The sequence below is a fragment of the Phocoena sinus genome, chromosome 13 (genome assembly GCF_008692025.1).
Source record: "Phocoena sinus isolate mPhoSin1 chromosome 13, mPhoSin1.pri, whole genome shotgun sequence".
Taxonomy (NCBI): Eukaryota; Metazoa; Chordata; class Mammalia; order Artiodactyla; family Phocoenidae; genus Phocoena; species Phocoena sinus.
The window spans coordinates 85,450,964-85,465,754 of NC_045775.1; the positions used below are offsets into that span (position 1 = coordinate 85,450,964).

At 47.6% G+C, this 14,791-nt stretch overlaps 1 protein-coding gene across 39 annotated transcripts in view; it reads left to right on the forward strand.

The window, feature by feature from the left end:
• The window catches only part of MAP4K4 (mitogen-activated protein kinase kinase kinase kinase 4), a 176,258-nt gene extending 164,971 nt beyond the window's left edge, over positions 1-11,287 (forward strand). For 17 of the 39 annotated variants that reach the window (XM_032653708.1, XM_032653692.1, XM_032653703.1 and 14 more), the window contains 6 exons: positions 77-211; positions 2,868-2,968; positions 4,388-4,537; positions 5,097-5,256; positions 6,085-6,224; positions 7,819-11,287. In XM_032653708.1, the coding sequence (XP_032509599.1) occupies positions 77-211; positions 2,868-2,968; positions 4,388-4,537; positions 5,097-5,256; positions 6,085-6,224; positions 7,819-7,902 (770 nt within the window). In that variant the 3' untranslated portion in view covers positions 7,903-11,287. Of the gene's footprint in view, positions 1-76; positions 212-2,867; positions 2,969-4,387; positions 4,562-5,096; positions 5,257-6,084 lie in introns of all 39 variants that reach the window. The other 22 variants (XM_032653694.1, XM_032653698.1, XM_032653687.1 and 19 more) reach the window with 3 other exon arrangements.
• The last annotated feature ends 3,504 nt before the right edge of the window (positions 11,288-14,791 follow it).

Sequence of the window (14,791 nt, forward strand, 5' to 3'; positions counted from 1 at the left end):
TTTTGGTTACTCTTGTTGTTAATGATGATATCTACTTTTGAATATGCATGTAAAGTACTTATATTTGTTTTGCTAGGCAAAAAGGATAAGTTACGTGTCTACTATTTGTCCTGGTTAAGAAATAAAATACTTCACAACGATCCGGAAGTTGAGAAGAAGCAGGGTTGGACGACCGTGGGAGATCTGGAAGGATGCGTCCACTATAAAGTCGGTAAGTCCCACGACGGGCGTAAGGGTTTTGTTTTGCCAAGGTTTAATTAATCTTCCATTTAAAATCCATGTGTTTTTTTTTTTTTTTTTTTTTTTTCGGTACTTGGGCCTCTCGCTGTTGTGGCCTCTCCCGTTGTGGAGCACAGGCTCCAGACGCGCAGGCTCAGCGGCCACGGCTCACGGGCCCAGTCACTCCGTGGCATGTGGGATCTTCCCGGACCGGGGCACAAACCCGTGTCCCCTGCATCGGCAGGCGGACTCTCAACCACTGCGCCACCAGGGAAGCCCAATCCATGTGTTTTTGAAGCTTTCAGTAATGAACTTGTCTCTGAGACTTGTAACGCATTTCTGGATCAGGGCGTTTCTGAGGCACCTTCTGATCCTGAGGCCTGCAGTTAATCTTAACTCCGCTGTCCCTGCCGTCCGTCGTGAGCCTCTTCTCACCCTTTCCTTGGACAATCCACACTGTAAGATGTGGCTCACATCTTGGCAGAGAAGAAGGGAGCGTTGCCAGAGGAGAGACGTTTGGACTCCTCCTCTGCGCTGTAGGCTTGTCCTCACTTGGAGGACTCTGGGTCCTTGGCAGTCACTGATTGAACGTTTGAGAGTTTGCCCAAGTAGCTGTGGCCTGTTGGTTCGAATTAAATGCGCTGTGCAGAGCTACTCTGCTCATCACTAAGAAATGAATCTTGCTGGCCAGTGAGTGTTTCATGGCAACCGTTTTGTTCTTTTCTCCTCAACATGCCTGCCGTGCTTCTCGTGAAATAAGATCTCACAAGAACAAAACCAAAATAAGTTTTTTCGTGTTGGGGAAGAAAATCAAAATATAGGTACTAGTGTTGGAAATAAAGGGGAAATAATGGAGCTTAGCCCAGTTACAGTTTTATGGGCAAGATGATGTGTTCTAATTGAATTTGAAATGGGAGGTTGAGAAGGTTAGCAAATGGTACAAGTCTTAAGTATACAGAGACTGTATACTTAAGACTGAGCAACGTAAGGGGTGTATTGAATGTTGATTTCTGCTTGTGTGTTTTCTTTTCCTCTGTGTTTATGAAACTACATACTGTAGTCAGTGCCTCTGCTCCCAGGGATGTTACATCCTTGGCGTTGTCGTCTTGTTTATGTAACCTGTCCACGGCCCTCAGCTCATTGGTTACTAACGAGTACGGCTGCCACCCCGATAGTGGACTGATTCTGAGTGATCCTGCAGGGCTCTATCACCTCGGTATAGATTTCGGGATTAGAATTTTCTGTGTTGTGTTTTTGTGTACTGTTTTTTGTTTGTTCGTTTGTTTTGCGGTACGCGGGCCTCTCACTGTTGTGGCCTCTCCTGTTGCGGAGCACAGGCTCCGGACGCGCAGGCTCAGCGGCCATGGCTCACGGGCCCAGCCGCTCCGCGGCATGTGGGATCCTCCCGGACCGGGGCACGAACCTGCGTCCCCTGCATCGGCAGGCGGGCTCTCAACCACTGCGCCACCAGGGAAGCCCCTGTGTACTGTTTTTATTTGTTGATAAGTAACTGAAATCGTCTAAGGCTAAATGTAATGAAATGGCTCTGAATAGATGACCCTACAGGAGAGTGAGAGGCAGATGTGTTAACCTGAGCCGGGCTCAGAAGGCGGGGTGGGGGGGTGGGTATTTAAATTTATATGTAAATTAATTATCATGAAATAAACGTTACAGTTTCTTTCTTCAGTGACATGAGTACATTCCAGGTGCTCAGTAGCCCCATGTAACTAGTGGCTGTCGTATCAGCAGGGTGGACATAAACCCTTTCCATCACAGAAAATTCTATCCCATCAGCACTGCTTTCGATGGCCTCTTATAATCCTTTGTATCTTAATAGTCATGTGATTCACTTGAATAGTGACAATACATGAAATAACAAGGAGAGTTATCAAGTCTCATGGTCAAAGGCGGAGTGCTGCGGTTTAGAGAGCCCATGAAAACACCGGGAGTCTGCACCAGCCAGTAAGTCAGGTGTGGCCAGGGCCCTTCCGGGTATCTGCTCTAAGCGGAGTTGCTGGCTGTGAAGAGGACTGAAACAGCTGTGTAAACGAGGCCTACATATATATATATAAAAGTTAAAGAGAGATTTTCTTTACTTTTAGTACACAACTTTAGCTAAAATCCTAGCAATTACTATTGTCTCTATAGCTCAGGAAGTGGTTTGAAATGATACTTGATCTTGTACACAGAAATAGATAGAACTCAAACTCAGTTGATGAGTATTTTGTCGTAGCCTTCTGTGTTCCTCCATCTGTAAGCCCCACGCAGGACTCAGGAAAGGCCACGTGGAAGATTTGACCTCTTGCTGGGATTCAGGACCCTCTTGTCTGATAAATCACATCATTATCCTTTTGAACTAGTACTGAGCCCTCAAGGTGGTAAGGTTAGGGACATCAGCGAAAGTGCTCATCGATGGCAACCAGGGTATGGAGTTGAGTCCAACACAACATGGAGGAGGATGGGAACAGCCTGAATTGTACATTAAAGAATCGGAAAAGTGAACCACGAGGCTTGACCTCTCAGCAGCAATTTTCTTTTGTTGGTTTGGTGGCTCAGCAGAAGGCATATTTAGAGTTTGCAGAGGACAGCTGGAAGAGTTTAGAGCCCACATTGATACTGACCTGTGCTCCTCTTATTTGTTGTTGCAGTAAAATATGAAAGAATCAAGTTTCTGGTCATTGCTTTGAAGAGTTCTGTGGAAGTGTATGCGTGGGCACCCAAGCCATATCACAAATTTATGGCCTTTAAGGTAACAACATCAAGTGCACTTAAAAGTAGCATCAGCCGTGCACGCTGTGGCCGAGAGCCAGGGAATACGTGTGACAACCCCGAATGGTTACAACTGGTCTTTTAAAAGCATGTGCTGATATTGGTATAACTTTGTCATGCGAGAGGCCATTTCTAATGGAACAAGCTGAGCTATCGGCTTTCTAAGTCCTCGGAGTGTGAGAGAGGAGTGGAATGTTGGGCAGACACGTGGATTGAAAGGACAGACTGACACCACCTCCATTTAAAAAGCAGACCTGACTTTCCACCTAAAGTCATGGACGTGTATAAAGATGTAGATGTTTATGTTTTTGACAGGTATCCAGCAACAGGCAGCTTTAAGGTATATCTATTCAGTAGAGGACTATTTAGAAATGAAGTTGCAGAAACTCTTGATGACACAAGGAATGCATGATTACACATTAAATAGAACAAGTATTAAAATATGTATAATATACCATTTTTGTTCAAAGAAAGATACTGTAGAAAAATATTAGCAGTTATTTTTGTGGATATTTTTAATATTTCTTTTTTATACTTCTAGAGTTTGCACTAGATACAAATTTATAAAATTCTTAATTGAAAATGATATTACTATAACATTAGATATGATGTATCACTTAATAACATCATTTCTGATATTAGACAAAAAACCTTAAGCATTGTCCCCCGGGGCTGTTTTAGGGCAGGGGAAGAAGTTAAGAATTTTGTATCCAAAAAGATTCTATTTACTTATGTTTTTAAACAGTTTTGACATATTTTATTAAGGGGCGGCTTCCATTATTTGGAAGATGGACGTATTTAGATTGCCTTGATTCCCCAGTAAAGCAGTATAAATGGGGTTATCATATTTGCTTTAAAAAATAAACAAAGCCACATATTACTGACTAAAAGCTGTCGATTGTGTAGTTACAATTATCTTCTGAGATCTGGTCTTAATTCCCTTCATGTACCAGGTACCAGGAACTGTACTCGTTGCTTTTATAAATAAATACCGTATTCACATCTGCCTTATGAGCTATACGTGTTGACGTTAAGGGAAAACTGAGGCCACCCAGGCTGTTACGGTACATGGTAGCCTCTCGTTAGCCTTATCACTCTAGCTGGAAAATTAAAGTGGAGGTTTGAGTAGCTCAGCAGAGACTGTGATGATCACACTGATACGTGTATCGTACGGCAGCTCTCTCTCCTCACCGTCTGCGTTGGAGCAGCTGGTGCTGACTGACAGATAAGAGCAAGATAACTTAAAGACTTACTGTGCAGAGTAGTTTTGCTTACGGTTTTTGCCAGGGTGGTTCAGTAATTGAGTAACGGCGTGCCTGGGTCTAGCTCCTCCAGTTTGAACCGTCAGAAATAAGTTCTGCTTCGTCTCACGGCTGCTCTCTCCGTTGCTTCTTTGTAGTCATTTGGAGATTTGGTGCATAAGCCATTACTGGTGGATCTCACTGTTGAGGAAGGCCAGAGGTTGAAAGTGATCTATGGATCCTGTGCCGGATTCCATGCTGTTGACGTGGATTCAGGATCAGTCTATGACATTTATCTACCGACACACGTAAGAAAGAACCCACACTCTATGGTTGGTTGACAGGCTTCATTTTACTTTGACTTTTTTCTTTACTCTGCTTAGGGAGCTAACACAAGCAGGGATCCCTTGCTTTCCCTGTGCTGTGGGGGTGAGTATTTAAATGGCGCCCCTGTTCAGTAGCGCTCTGCTCCGAGCCAAGTGGAGACCCACCCTCCTGGCTCCGAAGCTCTCCTGAAAACCTCCTCGCCCTGCTTTCACTAACACGGGAGGGTCGGGCAGCTGCTGTCAGGTCAGAACCTCCGTGGGCCGGGACTGGTTAGAGGAACATGATTGATTAAATGGAGCCCCCACTCCAAATGTGTTCCAGGGGCTCCAAAAACGTGAACTCGTAGATTATAGGACCTATCAAAGGTGGACTTTTAGATACATACGTATATCACATGGGTTTTCCACAGTGTTATCCAGTGTTGTGTTTGTCACCAGGAATCTGAACCAGCGCATTCCCCAAGACATTCTTATTGAGCCCTTTTGCAGGGGTAGAAGTAGCCACAGACATGCTTGCCTGTGCTTTGTTCCTCTTCTCTAGATCCAGTGCAGCATCAAACCCCACGCAATCATCATCCTCCCCAACACGGATGGAATGGAGCTTCTGGTGTGCTATGAAGACGAAGGGGTCTATGTGAACACCTATGGAAGGATTACCAAGGATGTGGTTCTGCAGTGGGGAGAGATGCCAACGTCTGTAGGTGCGCGTCCCTGACAGGAAGAGGCCTTTCCTAAAGAGGCGTGTGGTTTGCGTACTGATTTTACGTGTTCTTCAGACCCTCTGGCCACTTAACAGAGTGGCTGGCAGTAGATGGTGGAAAGTTAGATTGTAGACCGTGACACACGTAATAGTCTTAGTTAGGACAAAATCCAAGGAATTATTTTTTAAAACTCTGTTGTTCACAGTCCTTCATTTAATCTTTAAGACAGCCAGGGGAAGTAGGGCAGGTGTAGTTGTTGACTGATGTGCGGGAAGTGAGGGGAGACAGAAGGGTAAGTGATCACTCTTGCCATTCCGTGGCCCAGCCGCAGTCGACACTCGGCCCCCTGACCGTCCCTGTGCGTTCAGCAGCGAAGGCTGACCTCTGGAACCCTCACGGCTCCAAGTTTATGTCCCCAAACTGTTTTGGTTTAATTGCAGTTACGTCACTGTTCTGTCCGCTTGGCTTTCCTTCTCGCTGCCTCCCTGGTAACTAGTGTGATGAAAATACGAGCTAAGCTATGGGGTGGGGGTGGGGGGGGCGGGTGATGCTCTGGCGTGAACTGCCTCAACTGTTGATTCAAAATACGGCCTCCCAGGATGGACCGCGAGGGTGCACATGCAGAGCTCCTTGCAAACAAAAGCCCCAAATACTAGCTGTTCAGAGGGTGTGTGTGTGTGTGTGTGTGTGTGTGTGTGTGTGTGTGTGTGTGTGTGTGTGTGTGTGTGAGTGAGAGAGAGAGAGAGAGAGAGAGAGACCGACCTGAGCAGTTTCTTTCCACGGCTGTTTTCTTACCTTTAACAATATGTGTTTTCTCCTCTCAAAAAGCGTATATTCGATCCAATCAGACGATGGGCTGGGGAGAAAAGGCCATAGAGATCCGGTCTGTGGAGACCGGCCACTTGGACGGTGTGTTTATGCACAAAAGGGCTCAAAGACTGAAATTCTTATGTGAACGCAACGACAAGGTAACGGCTTCCTTAGAGATTCTTTTTAGTTTGCGACTATCTTTTAGCAATGGTTTATTTTCCATGAAGTTTGGTGAAGCCTTTCCTTGGGATTTTGATGGATTCTGAAATAAATTTATCAAGGAACTTTTCAGCGGTGACTTTTTAGGCCTGTTTATGGAGGTCATGATATATTTTATTTTGTTTCTGTTGAGGGGGTGGAGATGTTTATCTCTGCAGAAATCATCCTATGTTGGGTTTTGTTTTTTGTCTTTCGGGGTTCTTTTTCCCATTAGGTGGCCTGCCTAGGCTACGTTTGGTTTAGGGATAGAGGAGGTTAAAGCTACCAGTTTAGATGGATGGAATTCTTTTGTGTTTAGAAGGAACCCGCGCGAAAATTTAAGTAACAGGGTAAAACTTCCTCTCCCCTGATACGTACCAGAAATACACCACTGTTGGTCTGCCTTTTGAGTAGTGAAATAACTTCATTGTTTGTGTGGCATAAATGCCTAAGAGGGGAGATCATTTTATGCAGAAGTAGGCGTACTTCCTGCAGGTGAGACCCCGGGGCATCAAAGCCCCAGTTAAAACCTTTGCTTTTTGAAACTGGCTGCATCCTTGTCTTCTCTGGGATTGACTCCCTCCCTCCCCAGATCAGCCTTGGAGTGGAACAGACACTGGCCAAGGGTGTTGACCCCTCGGGCCTTTTCTAAGCCCAAATTTCTCTGTCTTCCGTCACTTGGATAAAAATATGTCTGACCACCTGGGGCCGCCCACTGCAGCCTTAGAAACATTTCCCCCTTTTGCTTCACGTTAAAACATATTAAACCTCCTAGCAAGCAGACCTCAGGTTGACCTCTCAGAGGAAGAGAGCTGTCACTTCTCCTTGTCAGCTGGGCCTCCTGCCCGGCCACGCGCTCTCCTCCTCGAGCTGCATCACCACCAGCCCACTTCCTCCTGCCGTCCTCTAGCCCATTTGCCGGTGTACTTGGCCTTTGTCTTCCTACGTAATACCTCCTAGATCTTTTACCTTGAAAATCCATACAACCCCAGACCTAACGCAGGACTCTGCCAGGTTTTGGCTTACGCTTTCCTGAGTATGTTCAGTGGAGCCATAACCATGATATTCTTTGAACTTCAGGCATTTAAATATTTTTATCCTTCATGATGTCACATCCATCGGGGTTTATTAATAAAAGGCACAAAACTAAATTATATTACTTGGACTGTAGAGTCATATGAAATAACTAATACATCTCAGCTTCATTTTCTAAAAGAGAGAAACGAGGTAGCTGAGGAGCCTCCCCTCTGCGCACTGAGTTTGCCAAAATCCCATTCATCTTTCAGAAGGTATTAGCCGTGGAGGTGAACACAGATGATCACGTTTCGGGAACACCGCCTTTGTTCCTCTGCGTTCTCACAATAGGGCACGACGTACGAGGAGTCATCCCTTGGCTAAGGAGCCTTCCTGGTCAAGATGAAAACTGGCTCCTTCACAGACAAATGGACATCACCCCAGATTTCCTTTGGGAGGGGCCCCTGGGGTTGTGGGACCAGGGTCCTGCTGACCCTTCTCCTCTCCTCTCCTCCCCTCTCCTCCCCTCTCCTCCTACAGGTGTTCTTCGCCTCGGTCCGATCCGGGGGCAGCAGCCAGGTGTACTTCATGACGCTGGGCAGGACCTCTCTTCTGAGCTGGTAGGAGTGGCGGGCGGGGATGCCGGCCCCGGAGTCATCAAGATGAGAACCTGGAATTCCTGGCAACTGGAGCTCGGAGACGCCCAGGCCGCGTGGGCGGGGGTCTCCTCTCCCCTCCCGCCCGCTCTTACCAGTTCATCCCCACTCTCTTCTTGTCCTGTTCGAAATAAATCAAGGCTGCAACGCAGCTGGTGCTGTTGAGACTCTACCATCAGGTGCTATCGGTGTTGGAATCAAGCATCAGGCAGAACGCAAACGCCTCCCCTCCAGCTCCAGAATTCCTCGTCTGTGACTCTGTCCCGGGGTGTCTGCAGGTGGAGAACAGACACGCCGGCGGGTGGTTAGAAGTGGGCACAGCGGGTGTAAAGTGTGCTCGGACGAGCAGGTCACTGAAGCCAAGAGCAGATTTAATATAGTAACATTAACAATGTATTTAATTGACATTTCTTTTTTGTAATGTGACCATATGTGGACAAAGAAGAAGGTGCAGGTTTAAGAAGTTAATATTTATAAAATGTGAAAGACACAGTTACTAGGATAACTTTTTTGTGGGTGGGGCTTGGGAGGCGGGGTGGGTGGGTTAGGGACCCATTTGGCATTTGGTTTCTTGGGAATTCTTTTTTTTTTTTTGGCCAAGAACTCAGTCATTTTCTGTGTACCAGGTTTTGCCTAAATCATGTGCAGATAATTCTTCAAAAAAAGAAAAAAAAAAAGAAAAAAAGGAAAAGGTGTGCATTTGTATCCTGGTCAGAACCTTGTTGTGTGACAGTATTAGCACTGCCTCAGTCAAAGGTTTAATTTTTGTTTAAACCTAGAAGTGCAACAGCAGTTTCACCATGGTCTGCACTTGCGGAGGGAAAAAAAATTTTTTTTCAGCCACGTGTTTATTTTTTCGCCTACCTCATTGTTTTTAATGCATTAAGAGGTGGTTTAGTTTATATGTTTTTGGAGGAAAACATTAATGTTTAATTTAATCTTAATACCAAAACTATCCAATTGAAGTTTGACTTATTTCGTCACAGGTCTCAGTAGGCACAAGAGAAATTGTCCCTGGAGATGGGAAACAGCCACGAGGCTTGTCTCGCTGGGCGCGTCTGCTTTCTCAGTTGAGAGAGCAGATCGCGCTGTTTCCACCAGATTCACCCGTGGTGGTGGGCGGGCGGCCATCACCCAGAGCACGAGGGGCCTCAGTGTTCTCAAATCGGGGTTTGCAGACAGGTGGTCATATGGGGACAGCCCCACAAACTGTTAACAGTGTTGCAGGAACCTTTCCTTGGGGCCAGGGGTATTTCCCTTTTTCTAAAAAATGCAACGCACTAAAACTATTTTCAGAATGTCGTTAATAACTGCTCATTCGTCAGATAGCATCTTCCTGTGTTTTGGGTGTGACATCAAAGCCCTGGCTTTTCTCGTTCTCTCCCTTGCTCTCCCGTTTTCTCTCTGTTTTCTAAACCAGTTTTACTTTATGCATATGTTCATGACATTTGTAATAAATGTCTTGGGTAATAATTGGTTTCATGGCTTCTGGTCACTCGCTTCCTCTGAGGATCTAATCGCTTGGTAGAGGAGCAGTGCTCCGCACCATGGCTCTGCCGTCCGCCTTTCCTCTTGTTGAGTTCTGATGGGAGTGTTGCATCCACCAAACAAAAGCTCGGTGTTTCATAGGCTTACTCCTCCTCCGTGGCGAATTTTCTTTTGTGACGTGTAAGTGGAGGTTTTCCTCCGACAATCACCTGCACCTGTTTGCTGAGGCTTGGCCCGGCATTCGCATCCCATTTGGCATCCATTTTGACTCGTCATTCTCTTCCTCCTGGGTCAGCATTTTTGCCAGAGGCTCTCCTGTGAATTTCAAACCCTAGTGAAAAGTACATACACTCGCAAACGCAGAAACAACAGCTGGTCGCGTACACGCGCCACAACAGGACCCGCTGAGAAAACCCGCCCCCGTACTGGAAGGATAAGGCCGGGGAAACAGGTTTTCCGTGTGTGAGACTTCGGTGTGGTGCTGATGTCTAAGGCAGAAAGAGATAGTTGTTTTCTACTAATTCATACCGAACATAGAGAAGATTGGGGAGTTAATCCCACCCTCGGAAGGGACTTCTGAGACAGGCCAGACTCGGTTGCCACGGGACGGCAGTCACAGTCACTTCACTGCTGGCGCTTCCCTACTCGGTTTGGCTTTTGACCCAAGACGAAATGTGCCTCAGTGAACACGTGCACCAGGAGGAGAAAGGACCACGTGGCGGGGTCAGTTGTAGCCCCCTCCCGTGACTTTAGCGAAAGGTAAAAGTTGGGCAGGTGTCTTTGAAAAAAAAAATACTAAACTTCTGATACCAACATGGAAGATACAAAAAGGGATGAGGCCTCATGGTCTGCATCATCCAGACTTGAAGCTCAGTGTCTGTAAGTCAAGGGCTGTGACACAGGCCATGCAAATGGTGTTCCCTTGGAATTGCCGAGTACTGAGAACTTGAAGAAACCACATTTCCCTCAGGGGCGATGCGCTCCGAGCTCAGGTCAGGGTGGGCCTGTCCTAGTTGGGCAGCACCTGGCGGTGTTGGAGTTGAACGTGATTCAGTCCATCGCCGGGCTTAGCTGACCGAGGTCAGCCGGCCACTGGTCCCCTGGGTGGGTGCCTGCGGTGTGCTTTCCTCGGCCGTGGTATCCCTCCCTCCGTGGCCTCCCCGCCTTGTAGATCAGGCTGTTGCCACAGCTTCGAGCAGGCGCCCGGTTAGGTTTCTCCGTGAAAGATGGTGAGCTGTCGCGATGTCTTGCTCCTAGAGAAAGGGATGATCTTTCTCCTTTAACAGGGTAGTGACTTCACAGAAGTGCAAAGATGGCAGAATCAACAGAAGATAGTACATGCTGATACCGTTAAATGTGGAACGCGGAAAACTATGACACCTCTTCCAAACGAAATACCAATATGGCTCTAGGTTTAGTCAGAGCTTTAATAAGTGACACCCTTCTGTGTTTAAAGCAGAGTCTCTCTGTATCGAGCGCAGTGTTCTTACTTTTTCTCACGCCCATGTTGTGTTGAAGAAAATGTTTACAAAAAAATGGTTTTGTTACACTAAGGTGCATCACGTATTTATGGTTTATCCTTAAGTGATTTTTTGTGGGTTATTTAGGCTTTTGTCTTCGTTGTAGTCCACTTACGGTGATCATAATCCCCAGTTTTGCCAATTATAAATTTGCTAAACAGTAATGCAAATGACAAGCTGCATTGTTTACTAATCAGAGCTGCAAAGCAGACTGGTGGCAAGTACACACACAGCCTTCTTTTTTCAGTGCTAACTCGTCTTCTGTGTATTATGAAAATTACTGTTGTCCCTCTTCTCCCCTCTTTTGTCCTTAAATAAAGTAAAGATGACACCTATTTCATGTGGCATGAGTTTCAAATATATTCTCTTCCTTCGGAATGTTTCCTCCCTCTAAGGATCCTCCTTCCCCCGTGCCACCCCTGGCCTGAGCGGGCGGCTGCTAGATCCTGCCATCTCCCTAACAGGGATGGCCCAGGGGCTCACCTGGCACAGGTTACGAAAGCAGCAAACACTTGTTCAAAGATCTTAGAATGAAATTGATGGGTGAGCTCTTGATCGCCGTGTTCCTGAAGCCAAAAACGGAGTAAGGCTCATTTTACATGCATGCTGTCTGTTCTGTAGCTAACAGGATGATGAAAGGGACGGTGTCTCAAATTGACACATAAATGTGACCTTAGGCCTAATCACTGGAGCTCCTTCAATGCAAGGTCATCAGCCCCACCCACGGGTGTGCCCCATCAACCCCCCATAGCCTGGCAGGAACATGCCTCATTGGATAGATGCCAGGTCACGCCATGGGTGTCCGCACCCTGCCCGAGCCCCCTCCTCGGTTGCATGGGTTCGTCAGCTAGCTCCTCTGCTTCGTACTGGAAACGCGTTCTTTCTCTAAGGTGAAAATAAACTCGTAGATACCTAGGCCCCCACAAGGAGCAAGTTGGTTCCCTTCCTACTTGTTTGTTGCAGCTGGTGTGGGTGACAGGGAATAAACATGTGGTGACCCCGTCATTCATGGCCCCCGTTCCAACCTCGCTTCCTCGGTGGAGGTTTCACTTACAGGAGGCCACCAGGGTCACGTCAGCCCCTGTAAGGGGTGCCAGCCCGCTGATCTGGTGTCACATTCAAGGGTGCGGTGACGTTGCTGCTTTATCTGCCATCTAGGACTTAAACAATGCCCAGGCTTCGTTTTAGGAGAAGCAGGCACTGTGTTTTGTGAAGGAAAATGGCTAAGGAGTTAAGCTGGGCACAATAGTTATTACATTCTCTTATGGGAGAAGTAACGTGTGTTCAGACAGGAGAGTCTCGCACCCGGTCTGCCTCGCCCTTCACTATAAGATGATCTTGTCCTATCTGCATTTCAGAATCTTGCGGGAACTCTTGCAGCTTTGCCTCTGCCTCTCCCAACTCCCCTGTGCTCGTACTTCACCTCATTTATCCTCTCTGATACGCTGATGACGGCACGGTGCGCTCTGGTTCCATCTGTTTCTGTCTGAATACAGAGCCTGCATGTGAGCTCAGATTGGTTCTAACTGCTCTGCTCCTCAGAGAATTTCCTGGTGGTTTGCTTCAGTAGCTTGAAATAAAAACCCTGATGTTAATCTAAGGATGAAACCAGCCCCCTGTGCAGCGTGGGGCTGGTGAGGAAGTGCACTGGGGTAGCCAGGCCCCGGGAGGGCTGTGAGAGTCTCACATGCTGGGCGTGGGCCACCCGGGTCCTGTAACAGACTCACCAGTCCCCCGGCTGCAACTTGGCTTCCTGTCAGAAGAGCACGGTTCCTTGATGCTGAGTCTCATCTCCTAGTTTGCTTGGTTACAGGAAATTTGAATTAGATGGTCCAGCACAAAATGATACAAAATTATTGTTTTTATTTTGGTCTGAGTTGTGAAATTCTGGCAGCGTGCCCCCCAGGAGTCTTGCAAAGGGCTGACGTGGATACAGCTTGAGCAAAGCAATGCCGCTCTTTCCGACGTTAACACAGACAACTCTTCTACAATAAAGATATTAAATCCTGCCTTGATTCTTTTATTAACAGCCTTATTGAGATAATCCATGCCACACGATCCATGCCACACCATTTAAAGTGTACAGACTGGGATTTCCCTGGCGGTCCAGTGGTTAAGACTTCGCCTTCCAATGCAGGGGGTGTGCTTTCGATCCCTGGTCTGGGAGCTAAGATCCCACATGCTTCGTGGCCAAAAAACCAAAACGAAACAGAAGCGATAGTGTAACAAATTCGATAAAGACTTTAAAATTGGTCCACATCCAACAAAAAAGAAATCTTAAAAAAATAGAAATAAAGTGTACGGACTATTTGGTGGCCTTTAGTCCTTCAGAGCTGTGGCTACATCACCACAATCCATGTTTAAACGGTTATGACCCCAAGAAGACAGCCCACACCCCTTTGCTGCTGTCCCTCAGTCCCCTCCCCTCCCCTCCCATCCCCCTAAACTTCATGCAACCCCTCACCACTTTCTCTCCATGTGGACGTGCCTCTCCTAGACGTTCTGTGTCAGTGGAATCCTGCAGTGTGTGTCCTTTGTCACTGGCCCCTTCGGTTTCACAGAGTGTCCGGAGGTTCATCCTGTTGTAGCTTGTGCTTTGTTCTGTCTTTTTATTCTTTTCTTTCTATCGACATCCTTGGTTCTTCATCTTTGACCCTGCTGCCTTCAGCTCTAGGACAGATGGACCACGTCACTGCCAGCCAGCCGGGTCCCAGCCCCCAGTGAGAGCTGCAGGGCTAACCTTTCACCCCTTGGGGGAAGCAGCCTGACAAGCTGCCCCAGAGATGGATTCCTGCTGCTGAGACGCGCTTCCACTGCCAGCTCTTAGAAACCCAGAGATCCCCTCCCCGCGAGACGTTGATGCTAAACATCAGGCGCTTCACAGGTCAGGTGGTGCAGGGTGGTCACGTTTGGGACTGGGGGGAACCTTCCAGAAGTACAGCTGCCTAAAGACCCAGCACCAACCTGCGCACGGAGGGCCAGCCTCCAACCCTGGGAAGCTGGGGTCTTTATCGGGTCCTCGGGTCATCCCTCTGGCATGCGTGCTTGCCCCTAGGAAGGGCCATGAGAGCCGTCCTGCTGAGCCAGAGCCCTTTCTCGTCCTGAGCAGGTGGGCTCAACTGTCCCATTTCCAAAGGGCCTTGTCCTGTTGGGGCCTCATGTCTCTTACTGGCATCGAGGACATTTCCCCAGTGCTGCCTGCTGGAAGGCCTTCTAATTGTTCTTGAACCTGCCCTGCCAGGGTACCTCGTTGAGTAGGTGTGGATGCTCGTAAACTTCTGGGAGCTTGGTGGCATTTGGGTGAGTCTGGTGGGTTGTGCATCGCTGGGTGCTGTGTGTCTGGAGGTGTGGTCCTCCTGGGGGAAGTGCGGGGCGCTGTCTGCAGGGGCAGCTCCAGAGCCAGTGATCAGTGTTCTCTGGATATTAAAACAGAACCTCCAGTAACAGTGCAACCGGAAAGGTTTCTACTTTTTAGCAAAAACAGCAATGTGGCTGCCAAGACCCGGTGTGTGTTTGGACTGATTGGAGAAAGCGGTGAAGTGGGAGAAGAGGATGTCCCTGTTCTGGTCAGGTCACACCTGGCTGGATGCACCCATCGTGGGATCCAGACCAACCGCAGCCTCGGCACAGGTGAGGGACCGATTGGGAAGGGCCCCAGACCAGTTCCCAAGAAGACTGGTTTAAAGAAAAGGTACCAAAGATAATTAGGAGAAGTCATTATAAACCTCTGAAGTTAGTTCCACTAATCAATCCAGTTTGGAGTCATTAAGAACAATGATGACAGCAAACACTCTGTGTGTGTCTGCTAGGCCCCAGGCATGTACTAAGGGCTTTTACACATGTCTGCTT